This window comes from Theobroma cacao, chromosome 9, assembly GCF_053813885.1.
Source record: "Theobroma cacao isolate CCN51 chromosome 9, ASM5381388v1, whole genome shotgun sequence".
Classification (NCBI taxonomy): Eukaryota; Viridiplantae; Streptophyta; class Magnoliopsida; order Malvales; family Malvaceae; genus Theobroma; species Theobroma cacao.
The window spans coordinates 8,326,929-8,350,157 of NC_142647.1; the positions used below are offsets into that span (position 1 = coordinate 8,326,929).

Here is a 23,229-nt window from a genome sequence, read left to right on the forward strand (position 1 = left end):
CTCTTTTAATGCTTAATCGACAAATGCAACAAATGGCAACGCTGCGTATATAATCTCTGCTGGGATATTTTAGACCATGGGCATAAAAGTAATTTTATATGCCCTTAAATATGGTAATTAGCTTCCATGAAAGAACCCTATTTTTATGACTCTTCTTATATGGATTTGGAATATCTTACCGTGTAGGTTGAAAAATAGAATCAAATTTTAACATTACCATAAGTAACATTTGGTAAGAGAAAAGTAAAAATATATATTTTTAATGTGTTTAACTAAATTACATTAAAGTGATTATTTTGTAATAAATTATTGTAATATAAATTGTAATGCAAGAATATATATACAATCAATATATGTAATGTGATTGCAGTTCAAAATTACTACAATTATTGTATTGTACTTTATAATATTATTAAAGATATTTTTATCTTTTAATTTTGTTACTTTGTTAAAAATATTTTGTAATATTATAACTTTTTTATATAAATTTCGAAAGATATCTCTTTATCACTCTCCATCGTAATTTTTTATTAAATGATGGATAGTAATTATTAATAAAATTTATATTGTCTTTTTTTAAAAAATTAAATATAGAAAATTATATTAAGAAATAAAAATAAAACATATAAAATTATAATAAAAAATAAAAACAAAATATATAACATTAAAAATATATTTAAGAGATTATATTCTATTAAAATTAATAATAAAAAATATAAATATATTAAACTTACATTTTAATAAATAAAACTAATTCTAAAAATTGATATTATATTCTTGATAAAATATTTATAAATTAAATACTATAATATTATTTTTTATATTTTAATTATATATCATACATTATAATATTATTTTTTTTATAATCATATTATTTATAATTACATCTTAAAATATCCAACACTACCTAATTATTAGGAAAAGAAAAAAACGACTTGCTTTACAATACAACGAATAAAGTAAGGCTAGTTATGGCACGTTTGGTTGGCGGAATAGACAGGAATGAGATAGAATAATTATTATGTGGGAATAGAATGAGGTGGGAATAGAATAGAATAGTTATTACTTAGTTTGGTATGACAAAGGGAATAGAACAGAAATAATTATTATGACTTATTGTAGTGTTTAGTTGGTAACAATAATTTTGAAATAAGAAAGGAATAGAAAATAAAAAGACAAAAACACCCTTTATTATTTATGTGACATTTTATTTTTATTAGATTTTTTAAATATTAATAATCTAGAATTTAATTAAAATATTAATAATTAATTATTTAAATATTAACATTTATTTAATTTAAATATTATTATGATTAATTTTTATTTTATTTTTAAAATATTAATAATTGATAATTTATTTAAAATATTAATAATTGATAATTTCAATATTAATATTTATTTATATTTTAAAATATTAATATTTTATTTAATTTAAATATTATGATGATAAATTATTTTATTTTATTTTATTTTTGAAAATTAATAATTGATTATTTATTTAAAATATTAATAATAGATAATTTAAATATTAATATTTTATTTAATTTAAATTTTATTATGATTAATTTTTTATTTTATTTTTTAAATATTAATAATTGGTAATTTATTTAAATATTAATAATTGATGATTTAATTATTAATATTGTTTATCTAATTTAAATGATATTATGTTTATTTATTTTTAATTTATTTTGTTTTTAAATAGGAATAATTTATAATTTATTTTATTAATAATTGATAATTTAAATATTAATATTTTATTTATAATTTAATATTAATATTTTATTAAAAGTTAGAATCAAGTGAGAGAAAGAGGAGAGAGAGAAAAATAATATTTTATATTAATAAAGTTGTAAATGTTCAAACTTGTAAGAGATATTTTTGTTTTTATTAATTTTAAATTTATTCCTTAATCATGGAATAACTAATACCATGAGATATGGTGGTATTAGCTATTCCTTGGTTTTGAAAGATTTTGAAGAATAACCATTTCATAAGAATGGTTATTCCTTGGATCATTTTTCAACCAAAAAAAATAAAAATTTATTAAAAATAAAGTGAGAATGACTTAGTCATTCTCCCAACCAAATATGCTATTAGGGTTAAGTGAAGTGAGACTTTAGGTAGGAATTCTCCCAATCTGATGAAATTCTCTCGTCATGCTAATGCAGTTTAAAAAAAGGGACCCACTCTGGATTGCAACTTGTCTGACTATTCAATGATTTTAACAATCCACGTCGTGGTAATAATTGTAAGCGCTGCGACCTTTTCGGCTGAAAGTGTGAAGCGTGTAGCTAAATACAATCCCATTTCAGGTGCTTATTAAATGTTGGCCCACTACTTTAGACTATTTAAATATTGTCTTTAATGACCGAGTAAAGGGTCAAACTTAATATTCATTAACTTTTGTTTTATTTTAATAAAAAATTTTAAATTTTAACTTTTTTAATAAAAAATAATATATTAATTAATAAATCAAATACTCAAATACTTTTCATTAATTTTTGTTATATGTTTTTTTATATAAAATTATCAATACGTATAAAGTAATGAGAATCCTGCACTAACTATATATTGAACCTTAATTAAATGAGTTAAAATTCAATTCCTAATAAGATTCTATTAAGAGTGACGTATTAATATACAAGACATGATAAAGTGCTCTGTCTCTCTTTCTTTCTAGCTAGGAAATTCGGTGAACTCTAAAAGTCTAAAACTCCCACTTATTCTTCCTCGGATATTCAGTACAATTGCCAGTTCATTACGCAGGATTTAGAAAAAGGGCTTTCCTTTTGCTTTCATCTGGCTAGTAAAGGTGCATTGCATTGCATTGTCAATGAAAGTAACAGTGATTGCCTGATTGGATGATAAGAGATGCGTTTCTTTACGTGCATTTAGTGAGAAAACGAAAAAGAACGAGACGACACAGAGATAATAACAAAGACAATGTATTGCATTTCTACCAAGCAAGAGAAAGTTAAGCCTGTGCCCTTTTGACTTGCAGGTATACATATATTTATAGTGCATAGGCACTAAGGCAGCAGCATTGCAACATGGCTCAAATCCAGACAAAATATACGAGAATCCGAATCAAATATGAAACAAACACATACGGGCAGTTCATTGCAAACCGTCAAAATCATTGAAAAATCAATGTCATTCTGATGCTACCATATTCACTTCTACTCATAATATTTATTGCCTTTTAGTTTTTTACATGAACATGATTGACCAGATTCAGTCTCTTCTCTTAGTATCCTTTAAAGGCCAAATAAGGGAGATTATTCATACATACAAGTATATATTTGTCCTTTGTTTCTTTTGGTATAAGATCAAGAATTTGGGTATCTGATCATGTTAAGAATAAAAAAAAAAAAAAGTTGAGTTGGATGTTGGTGTATCTGCTAACTCTGATCTAACTTTCCAACTACCATAGGCAACCATCTCCATCTCGGCCTATAAATACTATTCAAATTATATTCCTGTTTTACAGGATCCTGTTCCATGGCAACATTTGACAAATATTATGAGAAACCAGAGATTTCTCTTCTTCAAGTTTGTCACTCTATTCTCCTGTATTTTCCCACTTGAAAGACCCATGAAACAAAGATTTACTGTGACCCTTTTCTTTTGCAGATAAATACAAGGAAGAGCGTCTTCTTTCGATCCAACTAGTTCATTTCATCTCAGTCAGAAAGTCGAGAAAGGTATGACTGAAAAACCCAGAAGCACGATGGTCATGGTGCTTCACTTGGCATCACAAGAATGCTAATTACCAGAAATAGATATATTCCCAATGATCACTTGTTTGGCAATCAAGACCATGATTGTCAGATTTTTTCTATCTACCAAAATTAATAATATCTTCTTACCTTTTGTGACAATCTTATCTACACGTGAAATTTGTTTCTTAGAAATAGAATGTTTGCCTGGTATGAGTCTTGCCTTAGTTGTCAGGGAACGTTTTTTCTTTCTCTTCTTTGCTAAATAATAGAAATAGAAATAGAAATTTCAAATAAAGACAAAAAGATTGTAAAATGACAAACTTAACGGCAAGTTACCTAAATATCCTTGTAGATCATAATCTCCATATATATATATATATATAATACTGCCATGTCCATTAAATAAATGAATAAATAATTTCCTTGATAGATACTTGATATAAACACTTTGTAATTTATTTCCTAGATTTCGAAGGTCAAGTGGGAGGCTGTATCCCTTCAGTCAACCGTTATAATCAGCTTCAAAATCTTCAACAAGAGGCAGGCAGAAAAATTTACACCACAAGGCTCGAAGGGCTATCCTCTTTTATTTCATCTGGTTTTTTGGTGTCTCTGGGAAGAAGAAAAGAGAAGCTTTCAAACATGGCTGGAGGGTCTTTAGCTCCAACCGGGGTGGCCAAGGAGAGAGCAGAGCTGTACCAAGGGAGGGTTACCTTGCATGTGATTATTGCATGCATGGTTGCAGCTGTTGGAGGATCAATCTTCGGATATGACATTGGAATTTCAGGTACTGTTCGTTTTGTCCGCCAAACTTTTTATAGATAGAATTGTTTAGATTGTTGTTCAGGCGTTCATTTTAAGGAGAAAATCTACCAACACTTCACCAAGAACCTACCGAGAAGCAAATGTAGAAATCATCAAAGAATGAAAATCTGGTGTCGATGGTAATATAAAGAAGTGAAGGAGAACGTTATCTATCAACTATCATATTTAAATTCAAGAGTTGCATCTTTTGGCAGGAATGGAAACACAATTGTTCTGTTTCACCCTGTTAGGTTTCCAGGCACCGGAAAAAAAAACCATATCTGGAGCTCAACAGAGCATCTAGACTTCCAGGGAGATAATTTTGTGATCAGGAATCAAACAATAGATAGACTTTTGAACATAAAATTGATTTAGTTCGTGCAATTCATGTTTTAAACCTGTTCTATTTCCAAAGGCCAATGAAACTTCAACCTCAGCCTCTGTATGCGTTGAAGGCAACTTCAATTCAATACAATTTCTAAGGAGTAGATTAAAACTTGAACAGTCCTTGGCCTCATCTTGAACACGCAATTAATTCTGATATTGAATTCCACACTTTGAATCTACTGTTAATTAAAAAAATATGACCCTCTTTGTTTCTTCCCGAGTGAACATGAAAATAGACCAGAAAAACTAAACTGACAAAGGGTGTGCACCATTTGTGCTTACTTATTAGTATAAGAATTTGCAGAGCCAGAAAAGTTTTTCAGAAACCAACAAAATATTATGAGACTTTTTGTCAATGATATTCTATTTAATGTCATGACAATGATTCACAGGTGGAGTGACTTCCATGAATGGATTTCTGCGGAAGTTTTTCCATTCGGTGTACATAAAGAAGCAGCATGCCCACGAAAACAACTACTGCAAGTACGACAACCAAGGGCTGGCAGCATTCACCTCTTCTCTATACTTAGCTGGTCTAGTTGCATCCTTGGTGGCATCTCCTATAACCAGGGAGTACGGCCGTCGTGCAAGTATAATTTGTGGGGGAATCAGCTTTCTTATCGGAGCAACTCTAAATGCCGCAGCTGTCAATATCGCAATGCTCCTGTTGGGTAGAATCATGCTTGGTGTTGGAATAGGATTTGGAAACCAGGTAATAACCTGCTTCACTTGAAGCTTTCCTTGTTCATCTTGTAGAATGAACTTACTAAGGATTTTGGAAAGACCAAAATTTTCCTTCCCATTCTTTGAAGCATAGGATTTGTCTACTTGTCTGAATAGGAGCATTGATTTGCTTCTGGTTGCAGGCAATGATTCGATGTCTGTTATTGTGTATTGATCCTAGAGAGATTTAACCATATAATAGTATAGTAGATATTTCTGAGAATTCCTGAGCCATGCTTTTTCATGCTTATTATGAAGGCTGTTCCGCTATACCTGTCAGAAATGTCACCAAGTCATCTACGAGGAGGCCTCAACATGATGTTTCAGTTAGCAACTACCCTTGGAATCTTTACAGCGAACATGGTCAATTATGGGACTCAAAAGCTTGAACCATGGGGATGGAGGCTCTCTCTGGGCCTAGCAGCAATACCAGCCTTTTTGATGACGGTGGGAGGATTCTGTCTTCCTGAGACACCTAACAGCTTAATTGAAAGGGGATCAAAAGAGAGAGGCAGAAAAGTCCTGGTGAGGATTAGAGGAACAGATAATGTTGATGCAGAGTTTCAAGACATGGTAGATGCTAGTGAGTTGGCAAATTCAATCAAGCATCCCTTCAGAAACATCCTTGAGAGAAGGAACAGGCCACAATTGGTCATGGCAATCTGCATGCCAACATGCCAGATCCTAACAGGCATAAACTCCATCCTCTTTTATGCTCCAGTGTTATTCCAAAGCATGGGATTTGGACGAAATGCTGCATTCTACTCTTCAGCTCTCACAGGAGCAGTTCTGGCTGGATCTACATTCATTTCCATGGCAACAGTGGATAAATTGGGTCGAAGAGTTTTACTCATCAGTGGTGGAATACAAATGATTATATGTCAGGTAAGAGATCTTAATATTCTGCCCTTGAAAATATAATAATTGAGCTTCACTGAAGTCATCACATAATAAATTCCAACTTCTCCTAAAAGCTATAAAAGTAACTCAAGAAAGACAAATGATGATTCTCTTATCTCCCTTTGAAACAGGTTATAGTTGCCATAATCTTGGGGTTGAAGTTTGGGGAAAACCAAGAACTATCAAAAAGTTACTCAATATTGGTGGTGATTGTGATATGTCTCTTTGTTTTGGCTTTTGGATGGTCATGGGGTCCATTAGGCTGGACTGTACCAAGTGAAATATTCCCATTGGAAACCAGGTCAGCGGGACAAAGCATTACAGTGGCTGTGAATCTTCTATTCACTTTCATCATAGCTCAGTGTTTCCTTGCCATGCTTTGTCATTTCAAGTTTGGGATCTTCCTATTCTTCGGGGCCTGGATCACTGTCATGACCCTTTTTGTTTACGTTTTCTTGCCTGAAACCAAGGGAGTTCCTATTGAAGAAATGATATTTCTGTGGAGGAAACATTGGTTCTGGAAGAGGATTGTCCCTGAATATCCCCAAGTTGATGAAAATGAGACTATATAGAAAGACCAAGAAGAATATCCTAGAAATACTTGTACGCCAACGCTTGTGTTGTGATTGTACTAGTCATCAAGGTAATGCAGGTAAGAGGACGTGATTCGACCGAGATGGGAATGCCAAAAGCAAAGGGCACCTAGGTAAGGATTATGAAGCTCTTTTAACATCAATACAAAAATTCCTTGCTCGGTGGTTGTACCATTCTAAATTTAAAGATGAATGTGATTTTTCTTGTCAAGTTGAACATGTATGTCTCGTACTAATTGGTGGTCTATATCATATATAGAAGGAAGATTCAAAGATGCTTTCAGGTAGGTCACGTTATAACGTTTTTTAGATGACACATGGTAAGTTGTGGAAAGATACTGATTTAAGGAGAATACTGAAGAACACGTCGTGATCCTCTTTAGTTGACACGTGGCGGACTGTGGAAGGATAACGACCTAAGCAGTTAAAAACTTGGTGTAAGTAATGGTACTTGCATAAATAGGAAAAAAAGATTTGGTAGTCGGTAGAAAGACCACTTAGATGTAAACAGAAAGGAAGCTGCAGGGATTTAAATGGGAAGATGAAACAAAAAGTAAGATGTTTGTCTCATAAATATTATTTTTTAATTATTTTTAATATTTGATAAAATTAACTAAATACAATTATTACAACATATATTATTGTGTTTTTGTGCAAAGCTCAAGTACATTTGTAGTAATTGTTTAAAAGGTAACAAAAAAAGCCAATCAAAAATCAATTGCTTGTAGCTTTTATTACAGAAAAGGAAATCAGCTTGACTAGTTTGAGGATTTCCTATTCTATTTCAAAGCAGCTTAGCTGCTTTTGGTGTTCAGTATGTTTACTTCCTGAATTGAACCCCCGTCCCAACAGGTGATTTTACCTTCCCAAAATCTAGTTCAACTAAAATTTTGTTTCTTTGTAAAGAATCCAAACCATGCTCTCTACTTTTGTCCCTTTTTAATTTTGAATCTTCAATCCGGATTTATTCAAATGTGGCCCAAGATACAAAAATACCCTCAAAATGTAGTACCTCGTCAGAGATTTAGACAAACTTTGATAGCAAGTAATCTCTTATAGGTGATCAATGGTTACATTCCTGTGCTGTGCTAACAAGATTCATAGCTCTGCAATGTTAACTGCTTATACATGAAGCTTTACTTGTGCCATTTACAGATCTGTAAAGCACCTGAAAGCCAAAATCCAAATGGCAAAAACTTATTAGTCGTATAAGCAGAAATCATGCATTAGAAACTCGTATCAGGTAACTCGTATCCTTTAAAAAACATAAACGCCAGAATACAAATCAGTCTCTTGCTTCAATTCTTGGAATCCTCAGAACCGAAGCACATTATTAGCAGAAACAAAACTTAAGATGGATGAACACATTAAAAAAAAAAAGCGTAAAATTCAGAAAAGACCAACACAGCCGATGAAACAGAAAAGTTACGTTCATTGTCCTGATGCAACCAAAAATAAATTCTAAGTTCTCATCCTGATGGGGCTCAACCTCAAATCCGAACACAACAATATTGACATTAAAGAAACCGACTGCCACACAACACCAGCCTGCAACATCCCATGCTCCAGAAAACCAATACCAGCAACCAGCAAGATAACAAGCAGTCACAAATTTGTCATGTAACATGAACATACTAAACTTTTCAGACATACCCGCGCCCAAATTTTCTGCTCTCAAAGCCTAAGGTTTAAAGGTGACACTCAAAAAGTAATCCATAACTATCAGACAATCACGATTCACAACGAATGCTCCTCCCACACAACATCAGGAGAATTTGAACCCTTTTAGACAAAATTTAAGATGACTGGAATGGATTTTTCAACACCAATTCCATGGACCATGGATGAAATGGTAAACTAGCTACCTAATAGGATGAAACAGCCATCTGTCCTACAAAAGGGAAATCTAACAAGGACCAAAAGGAAAAATATATTGTCTATGTGAACCAGCAATGATGTTGCCAATTATCTATAAGACATCGAACATACAAGCAATATGGTGGCAAGGGAAGTAAAATACAAAATTTATGACTCCGATAGAATGCATGCCCAAAGGACAACAATTCTCTCCATGAATGTGGCCATGATGTTTAGCACTTGATGAGAACCCAATCATGATGCATCAATGCAGAAAAAATATCAGCAAGTCATTTCCAGCAACTTCTCTTGCCACTTCAGCCCCTTGTTTGCCGGGTGTTGTATGACTTGCAGTTTAGGCATTTTCGGGCCAGGACATGAAACTGAACTTCTGACTTCGTTCCACAATCATTGCAAAGGATTGAAACCTGTTAATCACAATTAAAATTTGGAGGATGAACAAATCTAAAAGGAGATACTTCCATGAAAATAAATCTCAACTAAATCATTTCATGATGTCATTCTTTGCCCTCAAAAAAGAGAGATACTCTTATTACAAGACACATGGTTAGTTGACAGCACTCTCAGCTCTCATACTATACACAAAAGGACAGACTATGTAAAACAGACAATGATATTGAGATTACAAACCATTTTATTTTGGTACGGTTCTGGCATTGGTGTAGCTGCAATCTCTTCGTCAAATCTCTCCCAAACCTTTGACATGTCACAAACCGACTTGAAGCATAGAGGACAAGCATATCTGTTGCAGTGATTAGCATAGCAGTCAAGGACATTAAAACGCAGTAACCAAAATAATTAAACTTGAGCTTGAGCTGAAGAACTCACTGGAAATGGTCCCTCATCTCCTTAAAGCAATCTGTGTGAATGGTATGTCCACAAGGCAGAACAGTTACATCATATCTTGACTCAAACAAAAACTGCACATCCAAATTTGGGGTTTCAGTTATATGAAAGCAATTTAATACTTAATAAATATGACTTTTATTCATCCAATCACACACTTAATAGGAGAATGTTTCGTTGAAGTTACCTCAAAGCATACAGGACAGTCATGGTGCATTGCTCCTTCCACGCAGGGATGACTGTTTTTCAGAAGAATTGAGTAGCAGCAACCTGTTTGTAACAAAGAACAAAAAAAAGAACCAGACAAGAATATTAGTAATGATCAAATACCCAACCAGCTTTTAACGCAAACTTATATAAAATAAATTCAGATTAGCTTACCACACTTGTAGCAATGGAAGAAGTTCTCCCGTCCACCAATTCTGGAAGAAAATAACATTATTATTTAATTGTGACAATTACAAGATTAACTGACAAATGCAGTGACATAATAAAAACAGCAACAGTGAAAAGGGAAGAAATACAGATAATAATTTCATAAACAATTTCTAAAACAGTTAGAAATTCAAAAACAGTCAACAGAAATTAGGAGGGGAGAAATATGGGGAGTAGTTTCCAAACGATCTTGCTAAATCAGTCAACTAAAGAATACGAAGAAAACAACGGCACTTTGAGCTTAAAAGCAAGGTCAGCATCTCCCAATCACATTGAGGTTCTACTTTACAATTTTCAAATTGTGGATAAAGAAATAGTCAACATACCACATGAGAATGACTGCTCTAGGTGAATTTTTTTTTTTTAAACAAAAAACCATTACTGCACGTAAAACATAAAGGCGTACAAAACCGGCATGAACACCATACCTACAGATTCCGCAACCGTCACAATGATACTGTCTCTTCGATGTCTGCATAGTGAAAAGATTATTAGTATACCAGTTCTTGTATCCTATGAACTGTTTGTGCAAAAACATAAAAAGCTTAGACAACAGGAAAAAAGTCGCAGAACATTAAAGATTGAAAACCCAACATTCACATTCTTTTGCTACACTAGATAACTGTTTATCCACTTACATCATTGTCAAAAAATTTGCAGGTCTCACAGAAATATTTTCCCATACATACACCACAGTTAATGCAGACTTGTTGGACCTGTTCAAAATTGAAATCAAAAAGCAAACATGCTTAGGCGAACTCAAACTACATATAAAAAGCTTACGAAGCACTAGATTGTGCTAGTTACTTTTTCCTGTCATCAGAAATACCATCATTCCTCCCGCACATGAATACCTTAAAAGTTTCAAGGAGTAATATTGACATATTTCCTCTAGAAAAAAGGCTTAAAGAAATACCCATAAAATGAATGAGACTAAATTACCTCTTGTTCTGTGCCACAGAGTGAACATATGACCTGGTAAAAGGTAAGGGGGAAAAATAAAAGAAATGTCAGTAACATGGAGCATTACTACAATGGAGATGGAGATGTCAGCCAATACAACTAAAAGAGTTGCAGGAACCATGGGGTAGAAAGAACAAAGCTGAACCTGTGGATATAAATACCTGACTTATTTGATGCCGTGGGATATCATGTCTGAGCTTCTGGTCAACATTGATATTGTTCTGTACATAATCAAAAATTACTTACATGTTAATATTATTGAAAATAATAATAAGAAATGATTTTTTTTCGATAATAGGATAAAATAGTTCTCAACTTGCCAGTTCCATATTAGAAAAGAATCATGGCCATAACTAGCAAATACTATATTTTCAATAAAAGCACATCAATATCTAAATTTCATGAACCTTAAAAGATATCATGACACAATAAAATAAATTTGCATGATAAACACTTAATTTATCCTCATCATGTATCCTCCTTAACAGTAGCATTCTCAAACAACAATTTTATATAGATAACAATTAATGTTAACTATAAAATGTTTAAGGGTAAGAACTAACCTTGGCCTCATTATGACAGTGGCGACAATCGAAGATCTCACCACAACAAGGAGCTCTAATCCGGCACCTTCTTCGATAATGTAAACAGCTGGTGAAAAAAGGGGGGAAATAACAGTACATGATGTTAACCAACAAAGAAAAGAATGAAAACTGAATGAAAGTCAATTAAAGTGAAGCAAGAGATTAGAGCTTACCCATACTCCATAAACCCCTTCTCCAGCAATTCAGTAGCTTCTGCCTCATTTGATTCTTGTTTGAGCATACAAGGTCCACCAGACTGCTGCGAGTGTGACCCCCCTGCCTTTTCTTCATTTTTGCAGGTTTCATTCTGTTGCTGACAGCCAAGCTCTTCAGATCCAAAATGCTTAATTTCCACTTCCTCCATTGAAAAGGATATCTCCAGATCAAACCGAATCTATCTAACAGCTGGTAATAAGTCTAGAAAACCTGCAGATAGTAACTCATTTAGCAAAGATCCTAATATTTTAAACATATCTAGTGGCTCGAACAAGCCAAGCAAACACTCCATGACATTGTTGCTTTCTTCTATACTGCTGCAGACCAATCGAAATCAGCAACAAAATAATCCAAGAAAGGTTGAACAGCTCCAATCAGCATTACTCCAAGAGAAGGATTCATCAAAACAAGTAGAACTACTACAATCCCACACAAAAAACAATAATGCAGCACTGAGGAACTCCAGAGCCTCCAGCAGTGAATAGAAAGCAATAGCATTGCATGATCACTTGATTGCTTGAAGTTCTGGACCCAAATCCAACTATACTGGAAACGACCAATAGACGCCCAACCTATGGTAAAAGCAATAGATCACAGAATCAAACTTGTTCTATAATGCAAAATAAAGCAGGGGAAAGAGAGTGATTGATTGCAAAAACGTGCTTTATTATTGTCCATAAGGACAAGCCTACCTCCATCAGCATTTCTGCAACAAGTCTCCTCTGACAATTGTACTTACTCATCACTTAATTCTTTCCCTTGCTTAGGACTTGAGAAGGTGTATCTTCAAATAAAATTGAGCTCATTTCAACTTAGCTATTTGTGTCCCAAAATCAAGTTCTAGACAGAGATCTCCAAACTACCAGAAGATTTGCAATCATGAGTAAACCAGCTGGTAGTTCACCACTAATTAAAATACTTCATATCTAGGAAGATAGGGCGATGGTAGTACAGCACCTATTAGCAGAATCTCTTTTATTTCTTGTTAGTTAACATCAACCCTCTTAAGGATACTGCAGAAGAATTGTAGCTGAGTGGACAAAAAGGCTGACCCCATAATTTTGGACAAGGACACAGCAATGACCTTGTGTATAGGTTATTGACCTTGTCTATGTGTTATTGCCACACTACAAGAGACTCTGTTGTTTCTTGTTAGTTTACATCCACCCTCCTACGGAGACTGGAGAAGAATCGTTGCTCAGGGGACGAAAAGGCCAACCCCATAATTTAGGACAAGGACACAGCAATGACGTTATCTATATGTTATTGCCACACTTCAAGAGATTCGAATATCAAAGTTTAGAAGGCAAATATGCCTAGAATGAACAGCGAAGTGACCATACACCTAAAAGCATGTGTTTTATCATTACCAAAATCATGCTGATCCTGTTAAGGTTCAAATATGATGAAGAAATGAATAGACAATGGCAACTTTGGAGAGGTATCTCTTGGCTGAGATATAAAAGAAGAGTGTAGCAACCCACACACTTAAGCCCCTCGATTGAGTAGATTAACAAATTCCACAACTTGTAGAAATAGTGAATCTCTGCAGAAGAAAGCCTTGCAAACCAACTAATACTAAGGGGTTTACTGACCTTTAGCATCTTCAACACCTGCAGCTAATGTTAAAAACAAATATCTGCATGCAAATTCCTAACAAATTCCAATTATAAGCTGCAGGAGCAACTGAAATTCAAAATTGAGAAGTCAAAGTGAAGGTGTCCTTGGTTATCTTAAGTGATGAAGTAAACACACTTTCCAAGTGATGAAGTAAACACAAGTTTTATTATAGATTCAACATACACCTAACTGTGTCAATCTCAAAACTCTCTTTTATGGCACTTTCTTGCCCAGGGAAAATATCATAATATGTCAGAAGATCAACTTTCCAAAGTGGCCCCTAAACTGTCATGGTAAAGTTATTATCATTCTTGTTTGTTCAAAGAAGACACCGAAGTTATTCAAACCCCAAAAGAAATTACATCTATGTTTTAGACAATAGAAAAATTGGCTACCAAGCAAATAGCAGGTCAATTACAGAAACAACAAGGAGTAATGTAAGTTTGTTTTTCCCCATTCTACATCCTATTGCAGACCTATGGCATAATACTACACAAAACTATATCATTTTCTTTTTTGGAAGAAGTTTCAAGAGCTTTTATCACATGAACCATGAGGATGACTTAATGATGCATCTCACATGAGTTGGCTGTATACTCCCATATACCAATAATAACAATAAAAAACCATAATTTGATAGTTAATCCATGGTATTACTTAGCAACGAGTAATATCTAAGCTCGTAATCCCTTCACAGTCAAATGCAACCAGCATGCTATGCTTATGCCAAAGGCTCTAAACAGCCGGTCACATAATTCACCATATGAGGAAACACTTGAATAACCACTATAAACAACTACACGCTTTAATGAAAATTAGCATGGCAAAGACACAAATAACTTCCACACAAAGGGACAGAAAAAAAAACACTCCAATAAACAGAATTGACCTATACAGTCAAAACAAGCAGCATATGATAAAATTTCTGCGCCTAAACTTAAATTCCTACCTAGCACTGCAAACAGAAGTTAGCAGCAGTAACAAGACGAACAATAACAAGAAAACAGCAGCAGCAGCAGCGAAAACAAGACAGCCATGACCCCAAATCAATCAGGCAGCAAAAACAACTATATTTGTTTACACACCATATTCCATGCATAAGCAAATTCAATCAAAATTTACAATCAATCACAAATTCACGATCTTATGCTAATAAAAGCCATTCGTTCAATCATCTATCATTAGTGCACTACGGTTGATCCCCAATTAGATCATATTAAGCCAATCAGTTCTCTTCATCCTATGACTCTGCTTGATTATTAAGTAATCTAAAGAGAAAGATAAAGAAACGTGAAACCATAATTTCCTACATCAAGATTATTTTTTTCCCAAAATGTTTCGAAAACATTTCTGTTCTTCTTCCTGAAAAGGAATTGCATGATTTCAAGCAACTTTCCCTTCTCTTTCAGCCAATTTTCTCAGAAACCAAACAGACATTGAATCACCTAAGAAAGAAAATGAACAAATTACTATTTTCAATAATAACATTGACCTGACACATTACCTAAATAAATAATTCAACAACAACCAAAAAATAAAATTGCTAACTTAATCAAATTTTTATAAAATAACGAACTTTCAATTCCAGAGAATCGCCCCGATCCGACTAACAACAACGGTGTGATCCCGATGAGAACGTCCGATCGCAAATATATCCTTTCAGACTCTCAAACAGAGTCTTTCTTTTTTTTTCTTCTTTTTGGTTATTACAGAAATATGATGATAATGTGAACGTTAAAAAAACGTGACCAAAGCACAGCCTTTATATAGCTGTTGGAGAGTATAGAGAACATCGGTTTCTTCGATTTCCAGAGACTTCGAAAATTTTTGCTCTTTATGAAATCCGAAAGCGATAGCTGTTAGCCTACTGGTTTTCGTCATTGTCTTCGCTGTCGTAGTCGACAACTTACACGTCAAAATGACGTGTACACCCCTCTGTTACTTCAAAATATCTCATTCCTCTATTTTAATATTAAAAGAGTAATAATCAAGTGCAAAGGCAACCATTATATAAAAATTGCACTCTAATTATCAATCGTTGGACAAACGAAAATTGTTTCTCTATAAGAAGGAAGGGTGGATTTTATTGCTTACTCTGAGTTTGGGCGTAGGATAACGCGTTTGTCAAATTGTCGGTGCCGTAGGACGGTTTCAACTATGAAGGGAAAATGAACGGTCGTGGTCTGATGTGACTGCAAAAACGAGCGAGTTAGGACACGTGTTGATAAATATGGCTGAGGTATTAGATTGAAGACACGTGTACGTCAGCCAGACAACCTGAACTGGTGATCGGATTTTTAGGCTAAAAATGCTCGTGGCTGACGTGGAGAGATTATTACGATATTATATCATCATAAAATATCTAGTAAAAATGATCCGTCCCTCAATTTTCCAACGCTATCTCATCCACCATACACACATACATGCTGGATTCCAATCTGATCCGGACCGTCGATACTATAAAATACTGAAGCACTCATAGCAATTTGACACGTAAGCACTTGTATGATAATCAAGACTGCATGTCTGCATCAATTATTTAGGTTTTTTCCGAGACGAAATCATATCACACGTGGCAGATTAACAACTTAATCCAATTTTTTTATCTTTGATTCTCATCATTGTGTGGTTTCTAACTTTTACGCAAAGATTCACAGCCAGATATTTTTAAAATTTAAGAAAATGCTACAAAATCATGATTTGGTTCCGTCACGGATTAAATTTGATTAAAAAATTAATAATGCTTTCCATGATAATCATGAACTTAAACAGGAAATAAGTTACATAAGTAAATTTTTTTTTTTACAAGAAAAAAGAAAGGCTTTGAGGCATATTTTCCACAAACTGGAAAAAAAAATGGTACATCATTAATTCAAATACCCAAAACCTATTAGTCAATATTTTTGGGTCAAGAATTTAATATAAGTTTAAATTATGTATTGAGTATCAGAAATATAATAAAATTGTCAATATAATATCAAAAATTTAAAAACTCAAATTGGATAGTCAGACGTACTTTCCTTAATTAGTTCGCAACTAGCAAAAGAAACCTATAAAATTGAGCCCCATATCTAAAATGCCTCATAATCTTGCTTTTTATTTTTTTCTAAAAATTTATTTTTGAAATTGAAATAAAAGAAATTTTGAAAAATAAAAATTAAAAAATAAGTTTTTTCTTAAAATTTTTCTTATGGAAATTTTTTGAAAAATTTGAAAATGAAAAATAGAAAAAAATTTAAAATATAAAATTTTAATTTTAATTTTAAAATTAAGGGCAAGATACTCTATCATCTTTAACTTTTTATCATAATAACATACGGGTCCATTATTTTTTAAAATAGATACTCCGCTCCAAACAGTTAAATGATGTTAATATCTAAATTGAAATGTCTAAAATATCTTTCTTTTTTTTTTTTTAGACTAGTCAATGTTCCTTACCCTGATCGCCCACTCCGTGGCCGAATTTGACTCAGATCCGATCGAATTTCTCAGGTAGTTCCAAATCTAGTTCTCCCAAGACCACCAAGATCGATTCTCCCTAGGGAGCTGTCACGACCCGGAACTCTCATCGAGCCCGTAACAACCGCCGCGAAGCCTCGATAGACATTCTTCACCCCGAATGCTGATCGAAACCTCGCAAGGCTCTCGTATTAGCTTTCGCACTTCCCCGGTGAGCAATAGTTATCAAATGTCGTAATTCGAAGGATTATGAATCATTTTTAAATCAGAACATAACATATTATTTTCTGCCTCACAAGGGCATTTTCGTCATTTTTCATCGAAAATCTCAAAACTTACTAAAAATGTAGTAGGTAAGCAGAAAATATATATTTAGTGATTTAAAAACAAATTAAGTATCTAAAACGTTCATTTGAAGTGAAAATTTGATCATTTAAATATAATAAAAATATTCAATATAATAAACTATTTTCTTGTAAAATAATTTTTATAAAGCTATCGGTAAATAATTCTTATAGCGTAAAAGTTAATTATATTTGTCAAACCCTGTTCTATAAAATAATTACGACGTCATTTACATGCTCAATAGAATATTTACATATTTAGGAAGTTCGAGAAATCGTTAAAAGACGATATTGCCTCTAATTGTACCATTAAGTCGATTAAGTCTCGAACTAGTTCAAATAGAAATTTTAAGGTGAAATTAAGAGTTTCACAGTCCGTGAATGATTTAAAATGGTGATTTGGAGTTCGAAGATCAATTTGGAGTGAAACCGAAATTTTTACTATCTAGGGGCAAAATGGTCATTTGCCACCTAGGGAAAAAATAGAAATTTTAGAAAAGATTTTTTTTTGCCCCATTTGACTTATTGGAGTATGATTTGAGTATTGGAGTATGATTTGAGGTTTAAAAGTAAAAAAATTTTAATTTTCGGTATAATTTGGAGTATAGGGGCGAAATGGTAATTTTGCCACCTCGAGGGCAAATCGGTAAATTTTCACCTTAGACACTTGTCAGGACCAAGAGATTTTATTCATCATGGAAATGGATAAACATGAGAAATGTGTGGTGGAGAATTAAAGAATTAAAAGTCAAATATTTAAAATTTGAACCAATAAAGAAATGCCATGTGTCATGCTTTTATTATTTTATTATTTCTTTATAAAAAGGCAAAAAATCAGCCCATTTCTCCCATAGTGATCAGCCAAATCAAAAGAGAAGAGAAACCAAGGAAGAACAAACCCTAGGTGGGAAAAATAAAAAAGAAAGTGCTGGAATTCAAGGATTTGATTAAGCAAAGGTAAAATTTCTTTGATTTTGCTAGTGATTTACCTTACCCATGCATTTTCCCTTAATTTTCATGATTAAATTACATGTTTTCATGATGAATTCATGGGTGGTCAAAATGGGTAAGGAGTAAGAAAGATGTTGGATTGAATTGATTTTAAGATATGTTAGTGTTTTTAGTTAGTTTAGCATATTTAGAAGCAAAACAATAAGAAAAGAATCCATTTTCCCCATGTATCTTCATTGGCCGAATCTTCCTTAATGTGTGTGGGTGATGGATTGTTATTATTTCAAGAGAAATGGCTTAGAAAATGATGAATAATGGTGGGAAAATTAGGTAAAAAAAATCACGATGTTAGTGCACTGTAATGGCCGAATTTTTCCATGAAGAAATGGGAAGGTTTTGATGCTGAAATTGGTGTTATTTGAATAATATTTGGTGAATTGAGGTATTAGAAATGAAATGGAGCAATTTGGATCCAAATCGGACACAATTTTCATTTAATCGGGTAATAGGCCGAATTAGATTAGCACTGCATTTAAGCGGTAGTCGGATAAGTTGCATATCATATCATGCATATACACCGAGCTTGAATTGATTTTATAATAGTCAAGCATTAATGTAGTGAATTATGTATTGTACATTGTGGATAGGTGGTGAGTAAATTACATTGGTAAAAGTTCAGAGATTGTGCTTGAAGATTGGGATTAGGAGTACATCGACTCTTAGAACTGTAAGTAAACTTATTATCGTCTTAATTATCTAGAGTAGTTTTATACAATTGTGTGATTTTATAGAAAATGGGTTTAAATGGTAAATTGCTACGTTTTAGGAGAAATTGTGATTTTATAAAATGATTTTATAAATTTTCTGGAAAATTGAACACTGGTTTTGAAAATAGAGTAATTGGAGACTACTTGCTTGTGTTATAAATTGTGTTTTAAATTATGTGGCTTATAACAATATGTGAGCATGAATGGCAAAGTCGGTATTTGTATCAAAATTATATATACTATGTATTCAGTCTTGAGAGGCTGATTGCGATAAATTACCATGTCATGCAGATAATGATTTTATAAATCAGGTGGTAGATAAAATAATTCATAGTCACTGCAGTGGTGGGGTTTTTGTAAACTGCCTATGATAGGGGCATGGTAACTCAATTATATATTTACCTCGGGGGGAGATGTTGGATGAAGTATCTCCTAAGGTAAAGATTTGAGTGCACTTCACGTGGACCATCGCGTGAGAGTGAGACTCAGCCAATGCCAAGGAACGACTGTGTGTCAGATGCAAAAACATGTTTATGGGTATGGGACATTTAACAGTCTTGGCGGTCTCAGTGGGATACCTTGACGAAGGTAACCGTGAGAATGTGTCACAACTCGGAACTCCCCATCGGGCCCGTGACAACCGCCGCGAGGCCTCAACAGACATTCTTCACCCCGAATGTCGATTGAAACCTCGCAAGGCTTAGCATCAACTTTCGCGACTCCCCGGTGAGCAACAGTTATTAAATCTCGCATTTCAAAAAAATCATAAGTCATTTTTAAATAAGAACAATAAAATATTATTTTTTTGGCTCATAAGGGTATTTTCGTAATTTTTTGTCAAAAATCTCAAAACTTGCTAAAAATGTAGTAGGTAAGCAGAAAATATATATTTAATGATTTAAAAACAATTAAGTATCTAAAACGTTCATTTGAAAGTAAATTGTTGACAACTAGTACTATTCAAAAATAATAAATAAGATATTCTATTTTCTCATAAAATAAATTTTTATAGAAATATTCGTAAATAATTTTTCGCACATGAAAGTAAAATAAAAATTGTATGAATAGAAATACAAATAACCAAAATATAAGTTTTGATCTGCATTGACACGTGGGCTCCAATTGACCAAGAAGATGTAAGACTGTGAACTCTTACTTTTTATAATGCAGTTCCGAGCTTAGTTCTCGTCCTACTCGACTATCTACAAACTGTCCTGAGCCTGAAAAATATATAGGAAGAAGGGGTGAGATTTTATAATCCCAGTGAGTAAACAGATACCATCTAAAGTATCTAAAGCCGAGTAAATAGAGACAATTAAAATAAGTCATCATACTGTAATTTCATTACCTTTCAGTTCATTTCAACCAAATAAAATCAATCCATATAAATCAAGTAATCAACTTGGCTTATGAATTTCTTAAAATTTTGGCTCGTGCCAAAACTCATACTCGGTGATACCTTGCGCAGGGCATCCAACCGAGTCCGCCAAGGCTGTTAAAATTTTGTATACACTTAAAATATATTTTTAGTTTGAGAAAAATACAGCCGTTCCTTGGCGTTGGATGAGTTCCCTTCACGTGGTGGTTTGGCGTGAAGTGAACCCTAAGCTTTACCCCAAGAGATACCCTACGCGCCTCTCTGTTCGAGGTAATAATATAATGGAGTTTACCGTGCCCCTCTAATAGGCTGGTCCACGGAACCCCCTCTGCAGTAAATAATTAATATATACTCCACCAATTCAATAAAATTCATTCTAGCATGGCATGACAATTTATCACAATCTAGCCTCTCAAGGCTGAATACACAATACAAATAATTCTGACACCAAAATCAATTTAGCCATTCATGCTCATATATTGTCATAAGCCATTCAATTTAAAACCATAAATTTACAACACAAGCAGGCAGTCTCCAATTACTCTATTTTCAAAACCAATATTCGATTTTTCAGAAAATTTATAAAATCATTTTATAAAATCACAATTTCTCTTAAAACATAGCAATTTACCATTTAAACTCATTTTTTTATAAAATCACACAATTGTATAAAACTAGTCTAGATAATTAAGACGATAATAAGTTTACTCACAGTATTAGGAGTAGAAATACTCCTATCTTCTGCCCTCGGGTGCAGTCTCTTACCCAAAACAATTGACTCACCACCTATCCATAATCCATGACACAAAATTCAGTAAATTGTGTCAATTTATCATCAATTATTTCAGGCTCTTATCCATGCGTATGCACTAGATAGGATTTGAAATGTCTAGACAATCGCTTAATTGCGGTGTCCGACCTAACTCGCCTATACGCGATGTAAATTCCTAAAATCCCCAATTCGACTCCAATTCCATCCATTTCAGTTTCAATTATCCAATTATATCCACAATACCTCAATGACTGTGAATTTGGTCCAATTTATCAGTCCGGACTATAAATTACGCTTTTACCCCTTGTGGGTAAAAATTTCAATTTATTGCACCGAAAATTCCCATTTAATTTCCAACCTCATAATTCATCATTTTTCCACCCAATTCTCTTAAAATAAAGTCAACCTCATCCTCATATACCATTGGCTAGATTCGACCTAGAGAAATTCATGGAGAAGATAAATATTTTTCTTGTTGTTTTACTCATAAACATGCTAAACTGACACTAAACACTAACATAGCTCAAAATCGAATTAATCTGACAACTTTCTCTCTCCTAACCCATTTTTCAGAATTGAATTCATCCTCAAATCACATGATTCAACCATGGAAAATGATGGGAAATGCATGGGAAAGGTAAAGCACAAGACAAATTTAAGAAATGTTACCTTTTTTTCACTTGATTTTTGAATTTCCACCTATTTTCCCTTTAAATTTCTTGGCTAGGGTTTTATTTTCTCCTTTCTCTCTCTTGTTTCTTGCTTGGCCGAATGTTGAAGAAGAAGAATGGGTTATGGGCTGATTTTTTTATGCCTTTTTTATTAGTTTAATGAAATAATATTATTTTATTCATATTTTGAATATTTTATTAATTCATTTTTTTTTCTAGCCATCCACTTGTCTTACTTTTTCCACCATTCATTCCCTTTGACTTATCCAAGTCTTAAGTGAAATTTTCAGATTTTTCCAAAGTTTTGGTGGAGCAAATTTTTCAAAATTACACTTTTGCCCCTGAACTTTTCAAAAATTACATTTTTACCCCAAAAATTGAAAATTTTCCATAATGCATAATTTTCACTCCTCATACTCATTTCACACTCCAAATAATTAAATTTGATCAAAATCCTTTCAAAAATTAAATTTTTGATTTTGGGTGGCAAAATTACCATTTTACCCTTTTACTCCAAATTGTACCGAAATTAAAATTTTTCACTTCTAAACCTCAAATCTTACTCCAATAAGTCAAATGGGGCCAAAAATCTTTTCTAAGAGTTCCCATTTTGTCCCCAAGTGGCAAATGATCATTTTGCCCCTAACCGGTCAATTTTCTGGATTGACTCCAAATCGGACCTCAAACTCTGAATTACCATATTAAACCATTCTGGGACTTTAAAATTCTTAATTTCATCGTAAATTCTCTATTTGATCTAGTTCGAGGTTTAAATCAACTTTGTTGTACGTCTAGGTATAATACCGACTTTTGTAAATTTTTCGGGACTCTCCTAGCATGCAAACATGCTATCCATCACATGTATGTCATGACAAATATTTTTATAGAGTCGGGCTTGTCATCTTCTCCCCCACTTGGATCAACTATATGATCCTTCTTCTTGATTGACTTCGACATCCGGCTAAATATTAATATTTTAATATTATTTTATTCTAAAAATTTTATCTTGTCTCCTTGGTACCCAAAATACCTTATTATGCCTCACTTGACTTCCAAATCGCCTTTTATCTCACAAATTCTCCTCCGATAAAATTATTATTATTTTATTATTATTTTCTCACTTACGGAATATTTTATCCTAAACTACTCCTTTCGTCTTTTATCACTTCTAAACATTTTAATTGACCTCAATTTGCATTCGATCAACTTTATT

The 23,229-nt window shown here is 33.2% G+C and overlaps 2 protein-coding genes and 1 long non-coding RNA gene across 3 annotated transcripts; 1 reads left to right on the forward strand and 2 right to left on the reverse strand.

Annotated features, from left to right (window-relative positions):
• The first annotated feature begins 3,481 nt into the window (after window positions 1-3,481).
• STP7 (sugar transporter protein 7) lies at window positions 3,482-7,407 on the forward strand. The gene is made up of 6 exons (XM_018127242.2): window positions 3,482-3,555; window positions 3,637-3,707; window positions 4,192-4,512; window positions 5,309-5,628; window positions 5,898-6,524; window positions 6,671-7,407. Exons 3-6 carry the CDS (start codon window positions 4,368-4,370, stop codon window positions 7,109-7,111), a joined length of 1,533 nt encoding a protein of 510 aa, XP_017982731.2. The 5' UTR covers window positions 3,482-3,555; window positions 3,637-3,707; window positions 4,192-4,367; the 3' UTR covers window positions 7,112-7,407.
• Window positions 7,408-8,544: 1,137 nt separating this feature from the next.
• Window positions 8,545-12,202, reverse strand: LOC18588921 (CHY-type/CTCHY-type/RING-type Zinc finger protein). Its single transcript, XM_018127243.2, has 11 exons — window positions 12,012-12,202; window positions 11,818-11,905; window positions 11,416-11,475; window positions 11,234-11,266; window positions 10,930-11,007; window positions 10,720-10,763; window positions 10,238-10,278; window positions 10,044-10,126; window positions 9,839-9,930; window positions 9,641-9,752; window positions 8,545-9,417 (listed from the first exon to the last, which is right to left on the reverse strand). The coding sequence occupies exons 1-11, from the start codon at window positions 12,200-12,202 to the stop codon at window positions 9,307-9,309; spliced, it is 933 nt and encodes a 310-aa protein (XP_017982732.2). The 3' UTR covers window positions 8,545-9,306.
• An 8,033-nt stretch (window positions 12,203-20,235) lies between these two features.
• LOC148760679 (uncharacterized) lies at window positions 20,236-22,128 on the reverse strand. The gene is made up of 3 exons (XR_016028546.1): window positions 22,015-22,128; window positions 21,286-21,359; window positions 20,236-20,415 (listed from the first exon to the last, which is right to left on the reverse strand). It is a non-coding gene; the product is annotated as an uncharacterized LOC148760679 (long non-coding RNA).
• Window positions 22,129-23,229: the final 1,101 nt, after the last annotated feature.